Below are 16447 nucleotides of genomic sequence, written 5' to 3' on the forward strand. Positions count from 1 at the left end.
CTGTCGAATAAATAAAATCTTAAAAAAAAAAAAAAAAGAATCTCAGCGTGGTGGCCCTGGGGAACAATATGCAGTCTCATTGGACCTGGGCAGGGACTGACTGAAAGGGACAGAGAGCATCCATGATAGCGCTGGATCTTCCCGCCCTGGGGGGCCTGAGAGCCCATCTACAGCACCTTCCACACTCCTCTGCTCTTGTCCTTCTTACACAATCAGCTGTTTGATGGTTGAGATCATGGCAATCGAGGGCAATGTTGATTTGCTCCCACGAATGTTGTTTGTTTGTTTTTTAAAAAGATTTTATTTATTTATTTGACATAGAGAGAGACAGCCAGCGAGAGAGGGAACTCAAGCAGGGGGAGTGGGAGAGGAAGAAGCAGGCTCCGAGCGGAGGAGCCTGATGTGGGGCTCGATCCCAGAACGCCAGGATCACGCCCTGAGCCGAAGGCAGCCGCCCAACAACTGCGCCACCCAGGCGCCCCTCCCACGAATGTTTCTATGTCTGCTGTTAAGATGATGACCCCAAGTCCTAGAAAAGGGACAACAGCTTTGCACCTGTTTTGTCAAACTTAAGAAATATCCTTTGATGGACTGTTCCCTTAAAGCTGCCACTTTTCTACAATTAACAAAATTACTGTAAATCTTGAGATAAGCATGAGAAAGTCAGAATTTGAGGGTTTTAGATATAGTCAACTCTCAGTTGACTGCACGAACAAAAACGTGACCTTGGCAGTGATTTACATGCTTGGTTGCGAGTGGGCTGGACAATTTTCAGTCGCAGGTTTAATAGCACTCTCCATAAACTGGAGGCCATGATATTGGGATCATCAGGTTGGGACCGTGATGTGGGAAACAGAGGCTGAGTGGGCTGGAGACCAGAGGGCAGGATGGGGCCTGTACAGAGCCCCTCCTGCCCCAGGTCCTCAGGGCTCCTTGGCAGTAGGAGTAGTGGTTGAGACCAGTGGCCATAGTCCCAGGTTCAAATCCTAATTCCTCCACTTCCTCAGCATCTATGCCTCAGTTTTCCTACCTGCGAAATGGGGACACTAGCACCCACCTCATAGTGGTGTCAGGAGTCAGCCCACCCAGAACACTTAGGCTGGTGCCCCGCCCAGAGTCAGCCCTCGCTAACAGGTAGCAGTCTGTGCTAGTACAGAACCCTGGCTGTTGACTATAGTAGCTGGAGAGAAAGCACCAATGCGCGGGGCAGACACACCAAGGCCCCCGGCATCCGGCCTCTGACTCTGCCTCCCTCTCTTTCAGGTGAGACCGTCGGCCCCAGGATGCCCCAGGGGTGTGGATGACCGGCTGCCCAGGCCCGGATGCCGCCGCCCCGCGAGGGCCGCTCCCCGAGGGCCGCCGGTGGCCCTGCGCCCTAGCCTCCCGACCCGGGGACTCCGCGCGCCCCGCCCCCGCCTGGCCGCCCAGGAGAGCGGGAGCCGCGGGAGGGAGCCTCCCGAGCCCACCGAGCGAGCGGCCACGGCGCAGGGATCCGGGGGCAGGGGCTCAGCGCCGGCCGCAAACCAGGCCATGGACGACTTCAAGACCATGTTCCCCAACATGGATTACGACATCATCGAGTGCGTGCTGCGCGCCAACAGCGGCGCAGTGGACGCTACCATCGACCAGCTGCTGCAGATGAACCTGGACGGCGGTGGCGGCAGCGTCGACGAGGACAGCTCCGACTCGGAGGACAGCATCCCCCCGGAGGTAGGTGCGCGGCCAAGGTCATTCCCCGGGAGGCCCGACGCTGTTGGAACCTCTTAGAGGACTTGGGTTGTTAGCCCGGCCTGAGTTCTAACTCGAGAGTAGCCCCTTTCTCGCAGGAATGCCGGATCCAAGCTAGTCGGTGGGCAGAAATCATGCAGTCATTCAACAAACATTGCACACCTACTTGGTGGTGTGCCAGGCACCATACTAGACCCGGCTCAGGGGTCATCAGAATTGAAGAGCTTGTTAAAAATGCAGACACTCGGGCCCTACTCCACCATACTGAAGTCCAATTCCAGATGGGGCCCTCTAGCCTGTATTTTCCTAGAAAGGCTCCTTTTGCACCTCTGGGTGTCCACTTTGACCAGGTCAGACCGAGTTTCTGCCGGCACAGAGCTCACAAGACTCGGGCATTGATAGCCAGGAGCGGTAAGTGCTTATGGTGGGAGAAGCAGGAGCAGGAGAGGAGGGGTGGCTTCCCAAAGGAGGGGATAGCCAGGCGGAAGCCCAAAGAGAGTGGGGAGTGAGGGGCAGGGTGTGCAGGTAGAGGGAACGGCTCATGCAAAGGCTCAGAGGTGAAACAGAGCATGAGTCACTAGGGAGCTGGCAGCAGGACCTCTGGAGCCAGCAGACCGGGAACTTGAGAAGGCCAGGCTGGGGAGAAAGAGCAGGGCTGTATCCTTAGAGCATATGGAGCCACCCAAGAGGAGTGACCTCAGACGTACCAGTTAAATTCCTCTGACCATGGTGTGATAGAGGCGACAGCAGGCAGTGCCCGAGCAGTTCCCTCCTTTCTCAGTGAGGTCGCGGGGGGAGAAGGACCACCCTGCTGCCTCAGGGCCCACCTGGCCCCTCCAAGTGTCCAGTACGTGTGGGATGACCGCCCCCGCACCCCCCACACACCGGTCTCCGCCGGACCTGCCGTGCTGGGTGCAGAAGGGGCACACAGAATGTTCCTGCGATCAGGTCACTGCCTGCAGGGACATCTGGGACATGTGGCCGTGGACAAGACGGAAGGACCCAGCAGATGGCATTTAACTCTGCTCTTCACTGAGTCCCAGCCTGTGCCAGGCACCCTCCTACAGGCTGTCCTTACAGTCCTCATACACTTTGTGAGGTGGCATTATTATTATTACCCTCGTTGACAGAGGAAACCTAGACCCAGATATGGCCTCAGATTCCTGGTGTTAGCCCTGCAGGCATCGACTCTCTGCCAGCCAAAGTCCTGCAGGGCCAGGCCACTGGCCCTTCTTCCCTTAGTTGGTGCTCCCCAGGCTTTCTCCCTCCAGGTGGAGGAGAAGCTCTGTGGGCAATGACATCTGCCTCATTCTCGCGTCACCTACAGCACCCAGGACAATCCTGGCACATAACAGGCACCCAAGGAACGCTCGTTGAATGAATAAATGTTCCAGTTCTTGCACAGGTTTCTTTAGTCTCCTTCCTTGGGAGACCACTCCTTTGAACTGCCTGGATTAGCTAGTGGAAGGAGTCTCAGAAAACCCAGATCCTCTTTGTGGAAAGGAGGGATGAGTGTGTGTGTGTGAGTGTGTGTGTGTGTTTGCAAATACAGCCTTTAAGTGTGAGCCGAAGGAAAGTATTCTGCATACTCTGACCCTTTCCGCGGTCTCATTGATTCTGCAGTCTGGCAGGTAGGGTGGAACAATCTTTCCTCCTTTGTCCACGGTGCGCACGGGCCTAGGAATCTGCACGGGTCTTCACCATCTCCTGGATAGGGCTGCACTGTGCGTGCTTCTGTTTTTTCTAAGACTCTTGCTTTCCAAATTGAGCCCCTTCTCAGCACCCCTCCTTGGCTGTTTCCCCAAGCCCCCAGCTTCGGAGCTCCGCCTGGCCCATCGGCAGGCGGTTCCTGAGCCGGCGGAAAGTGCTTCAGGAAATTGATGAGCCGCAGCTGGCCTGACACTAAGTGCTGACTGGGGGCTGATGGATGGTGGGCTGGCCCGAGGGGCGTCCTTACCGGAGAGAAATATCTCCTGTCAGATCAATGGCCCGGGCCCTAGCCCCCCGGAGCACCTGGCAGGCATCCATCACCCACACTGTGCGAAGCCAAGGGGCCACAGAGGCGAAAACTTCAGCACCTTTAGAGCCAGAAAGAACCACCTCATTGTGGCTGGTAGGGTTGTGGGGAGAGAGGCCGAGGGAGGCCAGGAGCATGGCTGGGGTTACTCTCCCTGGAGACTCGGGATCAGCCTTTCTGGAGCGTGCCTGGCCCGCTGCCTGGCTCCTTGGCGGTTCCTCATTCCAGGAGCCTCTGATGAACGTCTGGTTCCTGCAGCCCCGGGGGGCGGCTCTAGGAGCGGGAGCGGCTGCGTGGGGAGGGGGCCTCCTGGTGCAGCCACACAGGCCTGATCTCCCTGAGTCTGGAGGCGGCCTAGGAAACCCCAGGCAGCTTCCTTCGGGGAAACCGCTCTCCCCTCCTCCCCCGTCTTCCTCCCTCACACCAGCCTCAGTGGGGCCGGCCAGCCAGCCACTGCAGAAGTTGGCCTCAAGGCCTCAGTTCGGAACCCCGTCCCTCAGAGCAGCAGGGTCTGAGGGGCAAGGAGAGCCGGCTCGGGGAAGAAACAACACTGTTCTCTGCGTGCACTGGGTAGCTTCCGAGCCGCTGTCCTGTGCCAGGCCCCCCAGCTTCCCCAGTGACCTGGACTGGAGCTTGCAGTGTTCTCTCGCGCGCGCTCTCTCTCCCCCCCACTTTTTTTTCTTCTTGTGGAAATTTGGGCTAAGCAGAGCAGTGGCCCACAAAGCAGCTACATTCTTCTTTTTCTGCAAAAGCATCTGTTTAAATACTTTCCGCCTGAAAGGAGAGAACGTTAGTGCATTCCAGGGCGGGAGGCCGCCTTGGGTCAGGCTGGCCGTGTATGCGCAAAGTGTGGCAGTGTGTGTGAGAGCATGTATGCACTTGTGTGTGTGCCCGCCCACCTGCCAGGGTGTCCCCGAGAGACCCTGGGTGCCCGGGCAGGGGTGGGCTCGGGGCGGACAGGTGCCAGTGTGGCCCGGCCCCGCCCAGGCTTGCAGAAGCAGTTTAGCATGACTTCTGCAAACTCACTCGGGGTTAAAAGGCAGGGCCTGGGGACTCTGGGGCCCACTGACAGCCTGTGAGCCCTTCCTGTGTTCTTTGGTCTTGGAGGAGATGGCAACAGAAGTGGGGAGCAGGGGACAGGGAGCAGGAAGCTAAGGTGTAGGGTGGCTCGGGTGTGTCTACCCTGGGATCTCCTGGTTGATGGTCGCCTCCTGCCTCCTGCCCCAGATCCTCTGGGGATCTCTGGGGAAGGATCCACATCAGTCCACGGAGCAGCAACTCCGAGCCTTGCCCAGCCCTTGGCTTTTCCCTGTCCCTCTTTCTGGCTTCTGGATGAAGAGACTCGTCCAGCAGGGAGAGGCATCCTGAGTACTCCTCTTGCCACTGTCTGCCCGAAGAGTCCAAGCAGGGCGTGTGGGCATTGTGCTTGAGGGACGGATCCTTGCTGTGGAGACCATGTCCAAGTTGAAGACTCAGTTCTAAAAGGAGCATATGGCTTTGCCATGTCACTTAGCCCGGGCCTCACTTCCCTTATCTGTAAAATGGGAGTAACGATCCTTATCCTACCTTGCCAGGTTGTTTGAGGTCCAGGTGCAATCATTGACATGGAGGTACTTTGAGAGAATAGGAATGACGTTGAAGTTATTTATCAGAAGGAACCCATGTCCCGAAAAGTACACGAACCACACATGTGAGGCTCAATGAAGTTGCTCCAGCACCCGGGTTAAGGAACATCCACAGAGCCTGGAATCCCCCTGGTGTCCCTCCCCGCCTGCGGCACCCCCAAGAGGTCCTACTGCTCCGACTTGCAGCCCCGTGATTTGTTTGGCCTGTTGTTAAACCTTGCTTGGATGGATAATACTGCTCTGAACATTCTTCTGGGGACGTGTGCTTTCATGCCCATTGAGTATGTTGGAATTGTAGGGTCAGAGGCAGCCATGCGTTCGGCTTTATAGAAAACCAAGCGGTTTGGCAAAGTGGTGGCCAGATCCCTTTACACTCCCACAGCGACGCAGAGTTCCTTACTACGCAGCCCTGTGCGCCCTGGATTTTGTCTAATGGTATTTATATTCAGAGGAGGATTGTTAATATGTCTTTTTTTTTAATTTATTGTTTCTGATCTAGATCTTGGAAAGGACCCTGGAGCCTGACAGCTCCGATGAGGAACCCCCGCCTGTATACTCCCCGCCGGCCTATCACATGCACATGTTCGACAGGCCTTACCCTCTGGCTCCCCCCACGCCACCTCCCCGGTGAGAACCCGTCTCCTCTCGGAGCGCAGGGCAGTGGGGAAAGGGATCAGGGGCTGGGGTTGAGGACAAACGCCCTGGGAAACTTGGCTGGACCCCTCAGGCCATTATTGCCACCAAGAACGGGCTTCTACTGCAGCAAGAGACATTGTATCTAGATACCAAGGAGAACTTCCACACTAGAAGGATCGCAAGAGCACACATTCACTGAATTCCTACGCTAGGCTAGGTGAGACGCTGAGCACGATATGGAACACAGAGTTACATGAGGCTTGGCGCTGCCTTCTGGGCTCTCACAGTCGAGACCCATGCAAGTGGGAGAAGCAAACATAGGGAATGTGTACTGATATTTCCCCCACTGAGCCCATGGCACACATTACTAATTGACCACTGGGCTCTTTCCTGCTCGGTGGGGACAGAGCTTTAGAACCCCTTCTGCACAGCACCTCCCAGACCCTCAGCAGTAATTGACTAAATGGAAATCTATTTGCCATCCCTGGTCTAGGGATGTGGTGCTGATTTTTAGGCAGTGGGAGCAAGTGAGTCTTTTTCTGGGATAGTTTGATAAGTGGAGGCAGAGGAGTGGACTGCTGGGTCCCGGGAGACTTCTTCCAGGTGAGGGGCTCTGTAATCTGGAAGTTTAACCGGAAGCCGGTTACCGGCTGGGTCCCACGGTCTCTGAGGAGCTTGTTTTTCTGTGCTTCATGCTTGTAGTGGGACTGCTGGAGTGGGGGTGCCTCTTTGTCCTCGAGCTGCCGTTCCTTAGACTGGCTCAGCGCTGGGGTGCTGAGGAGCTGGGGGGAAATGATGGGAGATGGGACTAGTCCCAGGAGATCCTTCCTTCTGGGGATCTTGGGCGCCCCAGGCCGTGGTAGTGGAGACCCCTGCTCTGCAGGTAGGGTAATGACAGCAGCTACCAGCTACCAAGGGCGGGGAACGGTGAGGCTCTTGACATTCGTTCTAGTCCTCGAACGACTTATAAGGGCACTGTAGCGCCCCCATTTCGCAGATGAGGAAACTAAGCTTAAGAGAGGTTTCATAACTTTCCTGAGACCACAGAGCTGAGCTGTGAACTCAGACCGTTCTGATTCCAAAACCAATGTCTTCACTGCTTTGTCTGTCGCCTCCCTGATGGGAAAATTCTCTGCAGTTACAACTCAGGACCTGACAGAGGCCTGGAAGGTCACAGGACAGAGGGAACAATGTTTTGTGTTGGGGACAGGAGCAGAACTGGGGTCCTTCCTTTATTGCAGGTGGTACCAGGAGGCTCCAGTGGGGTGGGAGGCAGGGAGTGAGTGCATGGGTTGATCTGGGGGAGGCTTTGTCAGGACTTGCAGCCTGGCGTGGGTCATGGAGCCCAGGGCTAAGTGATTTACCTTTGACCTATTATTAATTTTATTTATTTATTTATTTATTTATTTATTTATTTATTTATTTATTTATTTATATTTGACAGAGAGAGACACAGCGAGAGAGGGAACATAAGCAGGGGGAGTGGGAGAGGGAGAAGCAGGCTTCCCCCTGAGCGGGGAGCCCGATGCAGGGCTCGATCCCAGGACCCTGGGATCATGACCTGAGCCGAAAGCAGACACTTAATGACTGAGACACCCAGGCACCCCTATTTTTAATTTTTTTTAATAATCCGAGATGCTTTTGCAAAACATCCAGTTTTTACTAGGCAAAGTGGTTCTGCCTGTTTTTCAGAAGGGAAAACTGAGGCTGGAAGAGACAGAATCCCAGGATGAGCCCAGGCCCCACCCTCCCTCTTCCCCTCTGGCTGGGTGTGCAGCTGCTGTGAGGACAGGGACAGTGCAGCTCAGGGATGGAGGCCACTGTTGGGGGTATGGTGAGCTCAGCCCTAGATCAAGGCTTAAGAGGCCTGAGTTCCCAGGCCCTGACCTGGAAACGAAGGCTTCGCTGGGCCTGGGGAGGATACAGGACAGAGAACATGAGTCAGGAAAAAAAAAAGTGCTCTCCTACCCCCTTTTTTCATCTGCCAGGCTTCTGATGCGTTAGTTGCTCTGGCTGTGTGGCCTCTGGCTTGCTACTTAACCTCTCTGAGCTTGGCTCCCCTCCCCTGTGGAATGTGAATACTAATCCCCAGCTCAGCACTGTGGTGAGGATCCAGCGGGATATTGTGCATGGAGCACTTAGCACAGTCCCAGGCAGGGATCAGTCCTGTCACCTGTGGTTGACTGCTTCTTCCCACCCTGGCTGCACAGCTGGCTTCTGAGCTCTAACATGGAATCTTGAGACCAGCAGTGAGGCTTCCCTCAAAAGCCAGTGTTCAGGAGAAGCAGGGCCAGCCTCCAGCCTTGTGCCCCTTTGCCCCAGGATGCCCCTGCTAGGCCAGGTCCACTCGTAGGCCATTTCCAGGGCCTCATTCAGTCTCTCTATCCAGAACATTCATTTCCAGCGTTTATTGAGTCTCTGCAGTATGCAGGTGCTGGGCCATGTGTGTGATACTGAGATGAATATAGCACTGCCTTGACCCCCTGCGGAGATCAGAGGCTGGGGGAGGCCTAGAACTGGGGGCAAGAAAGTCTGCCTAGAGGAACTCATGTCCATGCTGTGTCCTGGTGAAGCAGGGGACAGGAGGGCATGCCAGGCAAGGGAAACAGCATGTGCAAAGGCCAGGCGGCAGGAGAGGGGGAACCATCCGGGAGCTTTGGGGAACTCCAGGAAATGGAATGACCATGAGGCTGGAGAGGCGAGCTGATCGTGGGGGCCTTGTGGTTCCTCTGAGGAGCTTTGCCTTATCCTGAAGCCTGCAGGCTTAAGCTGGAGAGTGACAGGATCAGGTTAATGTTTTAGAATCTCTGGCTCCTGGGAGGGGGGGTGGAGGAGGGGTAGCAGGAGGCCCCTCTGCCACCTCCAGTCACCCGAGGGAGTGCAGATGGGGCAGGGTTTGGGAGCTTGCCTTGCTGAGCAACAGAGAGGCAGGGTGACCCCAGGGGTGAGCACCTGGAAAGTCAGGACCCCTGGGCCCAGGTTTTGCCTGCACGATCTGTGTGTCCCTGGACAGGGCCTGACTCTGGGCCTCAGTGTCCACGCTTTACCAAAAATCCTGCCTGGAACGTTCATGTCTGAAATCCTTCTGGGGTCTGATGTACCTTGGGTAAAACTGGGGGTCTGATGGGGCATGAAGTTTTAGTTTTGGGGGCCTGGGGCAGAGGCTCTGGGTCAGGAGAGCCTCCCAGCCTTCTCTCCCCTTCCCCTCCCCCAGCCTGCCCTTGCCTCCATCTCCGGAATGAAGGAGGTCTCTAAGACCCAGCGCTATCCCTCCTCACAGGCCACCTGCCGTTTTCCCGTTGAAATTACAGCCCTGGAAGTTTTTTATTTGCCTCTCAGTTCATTTCTGACATTCCTTTCCGACCACAATGGAGTTGCCTGGGCCTCCTGGGCTCAGAGCCCCCCTGGCTCTCACAGCTGCAGCTGACCTCATCTCTGCCTTTGCCAGGGCCCGGGCCCGGGAGGGGCTGGGCCCAAACTTTCTTGGGACCATGGGCCCAGCAGCCCAGGAAACTGGGCTGAAGAGGGGTCTTCTGCTCCTTGTCCCCTTCCCCTCTTGGGCTCAGCCACAAATGACTAGAGTTGCAGTGCAACTCTGGGGCTCTCCCTCCGCACTTTCCTGGGTGGCTCTGGGTGTGGTTGAGTTGGAGTGGGTACCTGGGTCCTAGGGGAAGACCCTGGAGAGGAATTCTCTGTGCTGGGGCCAAGCACAGGTGGTCTGCAGGTCCCTAAGAGAGGGGGCATCCTCTCCCCTGCCTCCGGCCCTTGGAGAAAGGAAGCCTCCGACAGCAACAGAAGGCAGCCAGTGATGCGGAGAGAGATCTGCCTGGGACTCGGAGTCCCGGGTTGCGATGCAGGCTTTTCCGGAGCCTTCCCTCCCTCACCTGTGCCGCGAGAGGGTGGACGAGGCGGGCGGGTTCCCTTGGCTCCCACCGTGCACTTAGCAGCTTGTTATCCCCGTCTGCCGCCGCCCCCGCCCCCCCTCGCCCTGCCAGGCCACCCGCCTAAAATAGAAAAGGAAAGGAAGTTATTTCCACAGTCAGCGGCAGCCCGGAAAAGCTCCCCTCCAGTGAGGGGGCGGGCGGGATTCCTGGAGCTGGAGACAAATCAAAGCCAGGCGAGAGCGGCCGGCCCGCCGCCCCCGGCCCGCTGCCTTCTGTGTGTGTCATTTCCCTGATTCAGCAGAACACGTGTCCTGCGGTTGCCACGCTGCATGCTGTAGGCCGCCCGAGGAGCTGTGGGGAGCTCCTGGCCTGGCCCCGGGCTGCCCTCAGGCCCCGGATGGCAGGGCGGGGGCCTGGGGGTCAGGGAGGGCTCTTCTGGACCGCTTCTCTTCCTGTCCCCGCCTCCCGTTTGCCGATGGCCTCTGCCAGGGCACATGACCTCCTACCGGCACCTTGCCTACGAAGACCTGCTCCCGAGCCCCTTGCAACAGGAGCCTTTCCACCCCCACCTCCCGTGCATCTCTCCTGAACCCTGTCCAAGACACAGCCTCACCAGGGGCTCTTGCCCACCTCGACAGGGAGACGTTCTTTCCCTGGGGAAGCGCAGTCCCAGAGGGGAGCAGGGTCTTGCCCAGGACCACCCTGCGGGCTGTGACTAAGCCAGAACTCGAGCCTGGATCTGCTCTACTCTGTCGGGGTCCCGCCATCTCCTTGTCCCCCCAACCCCAGCAAACCAGCATTCGGGCTGGCTGGGCTTGGCGGCTTCTGGGTCTGGTCATGGGGAGCACACCTGTTCCTCTATGCTGGCTACTAGGGACATGCCTGCTGTCTTTAGAGGACATTCTTAAGCATCTACATTTAAACCCATGACACCCAGGCTGCCGAGAAGCTGTGCCATGAGCACTGAGGGCCCTAGGCCTAGAGACCTTGAGGGCACAGGATAGCTGGAGAGCGGTGACTGTCTGGAGCAGAAGGAGCCAGGCCCTGGGGCCAGAGACTGAGGCTAGCAGAGGCCTGATTGGGAAGATGAGATAGAGCGCTGGGCCCTTGTCCTGGAGGCTGTGGAGGCCGTGGGAAGCTTCAGAGTGGAAGTGCCATTTGGAGCAGGATCCTGGTGTGACGGGCCAGGACACCTGTGTTTGGGCCTGACTGTTCCCTCTTCATTGTCATCTCTCACTCTCCAGCATCGATGTGCTGGGCTCTGGACCCGCCTCCAGCCAGAGGCGCTATCGGAACTGGAACCCACCCCTGCTGGGCAAACTCCCCGAGGACTTTCTCCGTATCCTGCCCCAGCAGCTGGACAGCATACAGGTAATGAGGAAGGCCCCCAACTGCCCGCGCGGCGTCTCTGCTTGCCCCCCCCCCCGCCCGTTTGTGCCAGCCTGTTTCACTTCCTGATGTTTAAGCCCAGGCTGAGCTCTTTCTGTTGCCCTGGGTTCGCAGGGAAAGAATGCTGAGTTGAAAGCTTCGTTTCCTGTCTGGGCCTGGAGGTTTCCTGTTCCACCCAGGGAAGGTGACAGCCCTGAGGAGTCTGTGGCTACAGCCATCACCCCAGGCTGGAGGGAGGTGGGCAGGGGGGGCAGCCAATGGCAGAGGGTCCGGGCACCTCCCCGCCCTCCTGTGGGATAGGGCCAGGGGCAGCTTCTCCCCCTGATGTGGGCATGGCCTGAGGGTCCCTTGCAGAAGAGGGGTCTCACCCTGAGACAGCTAGCTAGGCCAGGGAGAGTTTTGAGTTTGGGCAGCCATGTGGAGTTAGCCAAATTATTGAGTGGCTTGCAGATCCCTTTTCAGGACTGTTCAGGCTGTAGATGAGGGCTGGGGTGGTCCGAGGGGGAGGAAACATTGTTTTTAAGCCCTTGCCGCTGCGCCAGCAGAGAGGGCTGTGGGGCGCTGATTGGATTTGGCTGCCCACTAGAGCCCGATAGCAGGTGCAGGCCCCAGGGCGTGGCTGGAGGATCTTGGGAAAGGACACGTGTGCACCAGATATGCATGGATGTCTGTGCAGTACGTGCCCTGGTGAGCAGCCATTCAACGTGCTTGCTCCCCTCCTCAGGGTAACCCTGGGGGCTCCAAGCCCAGGAGCGGAGAGGGAGCCCTGCCCCCTGTGGCTGGGCCCGGGGCCCGGGACCAGGAGAACCGCTGGAAGCAGTACCTGGAAGACGAGAGGATTGCGCTCTTCCTGCAGAACGAGGAGTTCCTGAAGGAGCTGCAGCGCAACCGGGACTTCCTCCTGGCCCTGGAGAGAGGTGGGGCCCCGGGTGGGGGCGCTGTGGCCACTCCTTTGTGGCTGGCGAAAGGATCGGGAGTCGGTGTCAGCCTTAGGGCTCAGAGGAGGCACTGAGCTAGAGGCCACAGTGGCCTCAGTCCTGTTGATACACGGCCCCCAGAAAGTTATCCTGTGGGAACCCCAGAATTCTCCAACAGGGACACGAGTCACCAGCCAACTCTTCTCCCTCCCCTGGGACTCAGAGGAAGACACGTGGGCCTTCGTAGGCCCTCGCTCCCTCCTTTGCCCCTGCCCCTGCACATCTCCTGTGTGCCAGACACTGACCTTGGCACGACATGTCTGGAGCTGGGTCTGTGGGTGCCCCCCTGAGCAGAGGATGTCAGAGCAGGGACTCAAGTTTTCTGGCAGTTTGGGTTGCCCTTGGCTGGGGACCTTACTCCCCAGCCTGGCTGCTTTTCCCCTTCAGGGTGGGGGTGTGTTTGGGGTGGGATACAGTGAGGGGCTTGTGGGAGGCCTGTTTTGTGAGGGTCCCAGTGGGAGTGTGTACATGTGTGCATGTGACTGACCTCGTGTCGTTGGGGAAGAATAAGGTGTGCAGGGAGAAGGCTGGCCCCACCTCTGCAACACAGGTGCTGGGGGTCTCAGGGCCTGGCCTGGCCTTTTATTTTATTTTATTTTATTTTATTTTATTTTATTTTATTTTATTTTATTTGATGGGGGTGGGCTTGAGCAGGAGCAGGGGGGAGGGGCAGAGGGAGAGGGAGAAGCAGACTCCCCACTGAGCAGGGAGCCGGACAGGGGGCTCTAGTCCAGAACCCTGAGATCATGACTGGAACCGAAGGCAGACACTTCACCGACTGAGCCACCCAGGTGCCCCTTATTTTATTTTATTTTTTTAAGATTTATTTATTTGATGGGGCGCCTGGGTGGCTCAGTCGTTAAGCGTCTGCCTTCGTCTCAGGGCGTTATCCCTGCATTGTGGGATCGAGCCCCTCATCAGGCTCCTCTGCTGTGAGCCTGCTTCTTCCTCTCCCACTCCCCCTGCTTGTGTTCCCTCTCTTGCTGGCTGTCTCTCTCTGTCAAATAAATAAATAAAATCTTTTAAAAAAAAAGATTTATTTATTTGAGAGAGAGAGAGTGCAGGGGGAGGAACAAAGGGGGAGAGAGAGAGAGAGAATTCCAAGCAGACTCCCCACCAAGCATGGAGACAGGATGTGGGGCTCGATCCCACAACCCCGAGATCATGACCAGAGTAGAAAGAGTCAGATGCTGAACTGACTGAGCCACGTAGGCGCCCCAGGGCCTTTCCTTTTAAATGAAGGGTTGGACCGTGTGATCTCTCAGGGTCCCTCTAATTGTGCTGTTCCAGGTGCTTGTCAGGGCCGTAGTTTCTACGGCACAGCTGGTTCTTGGAGAGCCGGTAGACAAGTGTGCACGTATTTTGTGTGTATTGTGTGAGATCGAGGGGCTCAGCCTCCAACGGCCTCCTGCATGTCGGCCCAGGGTGCCACTGGGAGAGAGCTCACTGTCCTGACAGGAATGTGGTCCTTTTCCAGATCGTTTGAAATACGAGTCCCAGAAATCCAAATCCAGCAGCAGCAGCATGGCTGTGGGAAATGACTTTGGCTTTCCTACTGCTGCCCCAGGTAACCTTGCCTTCCTGGGGGAGAGGCCTGGAGGGCAGAGAGGCTTACACCCCTGTTACGCTTTGCATATTTGGAGTTTGGGGGTAGGGTGGGGAAAGAGGCTGGAGGGGAGGGTTCTGAGCCCACCATGGGGCCCACCACCACACTCACTGCGATGTGGCCCCTCCACTTAGCAGACCTGGGTTCTTGCCAAGCCAGCGGCTCCTGGAGCCCCGCCTGGGATTGGCTAACAGGCTGGCCAAACTGGTCAGAAAGTGCCTGGAGCATGGGCAAGAAGGGGACATGCCACTGAGCAAATGTGCTATGGTGGGGGGGCTCAGGAAGGACTCAGAGACTTCCAAGGCTTGATCTCTGCCCTGGGGGAGCTTATGGTCTTGTGGGGAACGCAGGAGAAGCATCCAAGAGATGGGTAGAGCAAACCAGCAAAGCTGGGGACACACTTACTGGTGAGAGCAGCGGCTCCTGCTGAGGGAAAGGGCAGGGCAGGGCTCGTTCATTCATTAGCAGAGGCTCTCTCTGCCGTGGCCAGGCCCCACCTGGGTGCTGGAGGAAGAGAACTTGGAGCTTCACGTACGAGATGGGGGAGGCAGGAGTTGCTTCAATAGAGGGCCGGGCCCCTCCAGGAGCCCTAACCCACTGAAGGAGGGCCAGGAGTGGACAGCAGGCGATTGGGCTGCACGAACAGGTGTTGAGCTGGAGCTGGGAACATGGGCAGAGAGGGCAGAAGGCCCGGGTTCCATACTGGACACCTGGACCCTACCCACCTGTCCCTGGGGGTGCCTCGCGGCCCCTAGGCAGCAGCTGCCTCCATCCATCCGTAGGCTGCCCACTGCGGAGAAGGCAGCCGCCGCAGCAGCTTTTGCCCGAAGCCGACCTTCCATCACACGGTGGAGTGGGGTGGAGGAGCAGAAGGATGGGGAGCTCGGCTGAGCCCAGCTCAAAGAGAGAAAATCCCGCGGAACTGATTCATAAGCAACAGGCTCAGAGCTTAGGCCCCAGCAGATGTGCATCTGGGAGTTTTAACCACAGTCTCTCATCCTTGATCCTGAATGAACTAATCACACCAGGGTTGCTGAGATGGATCGTAATGACTCACAGGGGACTTAGCAGGCAAGGTGACTTAGGATTAGCCCGAGCTGCAGGGTGGAGAGCGGGGGCTTTAGAAGGGCATCGAGAGGCATAACTGGGTGTTGAGTGAGCGGGGAGACTCTAGGTGGCCAGCTGGGTTTTGACTTTGGAACTAGCCCTATTCTCATTCCTACATCTAATGAGCGAGAAACTTCGTGCCTGGAGGGAATAACGGAGGGGCTGACCCAGGCAGGAAGGAGAAGGGAATCACCATGGGCAAAGGCCTGCTCTGTGCCCGCACCTCCCTTCCATTCCCGTATGAACTGTCACGCCGGGTCGGGATGCGGGCCGGTCGCCACGTGCCAGTGAATATTTTCCAGCCAGTTCGGGGTGCAGGGGAAGCCCAGTGCTTAGTGTCGGGTGACTTCCATGATGTAAATACTCCCACCACGACTGATTCCAAGCTACCAGCATGACTTCACGGAATGCGGAGTTGTTCAGAGAAGCAGAGTTGGAAGCCGGTGTGAGCTGGCTGTCCATGCATCCAGCAGACCACACCACTGTCCTGCTTTTTACACAAAGAAGCCAGGCCGGTGGAGCAAGAAGTACTCCTCAAATCCCTAGTGTCTTTAGGGAAGAAGCCTGATCTTTCGCCACTTTCCTCAAATGGAAGGGTTGGGCCGAACCCCTGTCCTGTGGGGCCAACCCTGACCCACTTCCCGCCGGGGGCCTTGGGCAGCCGCACTCCCCCTCCAGCCGGCCCTCAGAGGTGTGTCCCCCTTTCAGGAACCAGTGACGCCAATCCTGCCGTGTCTGAAGATGCCTTATTCAGGGACAAGTTGAAACACATGGGAAAATGTGAGTCCAGCCTATGCCCCCCCCCCATCTCTTCCAAGAGGAGCCCTGTGGCCTCATAGGAGGGAGGGAGCCAGCGGAGTTCTGAACACGTATTGGACTCTTGGTGAACCAAAGTGACATTTTAATTGCAGGCCGGCTCCCTCAGCCTTCCTGCCTCACTTCCCTCTGCAGCTGAGTCTGGATACAAATTAAGTTTTAAATCCTCTTGAGCCAGCTGTCTACAGAAAACTAATAATGTGCTGCACCGCCCCCCTACTCCCACCCCAGTATTAAGAGTTCACGCCCTTTGTGGCTTGAGGGGGCTTGGCTAGGCCTGATGAGTGGGGAGGCCTGAGGGTTTGTGACCTCTTCCCACAAAGTCCTGCCAGCCAGGACGCACCTCCCCTTCCCCCTCCCCTCCCCACCACACAACCATGTGTGAATGAGGCTGCCATCCTTCCAGGCTCCATTTCAGGGAAAATCTCGGATTAGTCATGGAAATCCCAGAACCAACTCTGGAGGTGGCGAAGGGGGGGGGAGGCGGCGGGAAAGACAGCCAAGACGGGCTGCTGCCTGTCGCCGCTGGGGCAGGAATACCTGGATCTCGGGCTGCCTGCCTGGCCACCCCGCTCTCCGTGGTGGCCTGTGCTGCCCCTGCAGGCCAGCCCGGGATGGCAGCCTCCCTGCTGGGGGGGGCACTCCCCTCCCCCCTCCCCCCT

General features: G+C 57.4%; 2 protein-coding genes across 5 annotated transcripts in view; both read left to right on the forward strand.

Annotated features, from left to right (window-relative positions):
- Positions 1–1518, forward strand: part of LOC105236000 — a 60761-nt gene extending 59243 nt beyond the window's left edge. For all 4 annotated transcript variants that reach the window (XR_004619525.1, XR_004619524.1, XR_004619526.1 and 1 more), the window contains one exon: positions 1264–1518. Coding sequence is in view for 1 of the 4 variants with exons in the window: in XM_034640352.1 (XP_034496243.1) it covers positions 1264–1304 (41 nt within the window). In the remaining 3 variants the exon portion in view is untranslated. The remainder of the gene's footprint in view (positions 1–1263) is intronic.
- Positions 1519–1521: 3 nt separating this feature from the next.
- The window catches only part of CUEDC1 (CUE domain containing 1), a gene marked incomplete at its 5' end in the record, with an annotated part of 19373 nt that continues 4447 nt past the window's right edge, over positions 1522–16447 (forward strand). The window contains 6 exons of the mRNA XM_034640663.1: positions 1522–1710; positions 5870–5997; positions 11135–11261; positions 12004–12196; positions 13734–13823; positions 15678–15796. Coding sequence (XP_034496554.1) covers positions 1522–1710; positions 5870–5997; positions 11135–11261; positions 12004–12196; positions 13734–13823; positions 15678–15796 — 846 coding nt within the window. The remainder of the gene's footprint in view (positions 1711–5869; positions 5998–11134; positions 11262–12003; positions 12197–13733; positions 13824–15677; positions 15797–16447) is intronic.

This window comes from Ailuropoda melanoleuca, chromosome 13, assembly GCF_002007445.2.
Source record: "Ailuropoda melanoleuca isolate Jingjing chromosome 13, ASM200744v2, whole genome shotgun sequence".
In the NCBI taxonomy this organism is placed as follows: domain Eukaryota; kingdom Metazoa; phylum Chordata; class Mammalia; order Carnivora; family Ursidae; genus Ailuropoda; species Ailuropoda melanoleuca.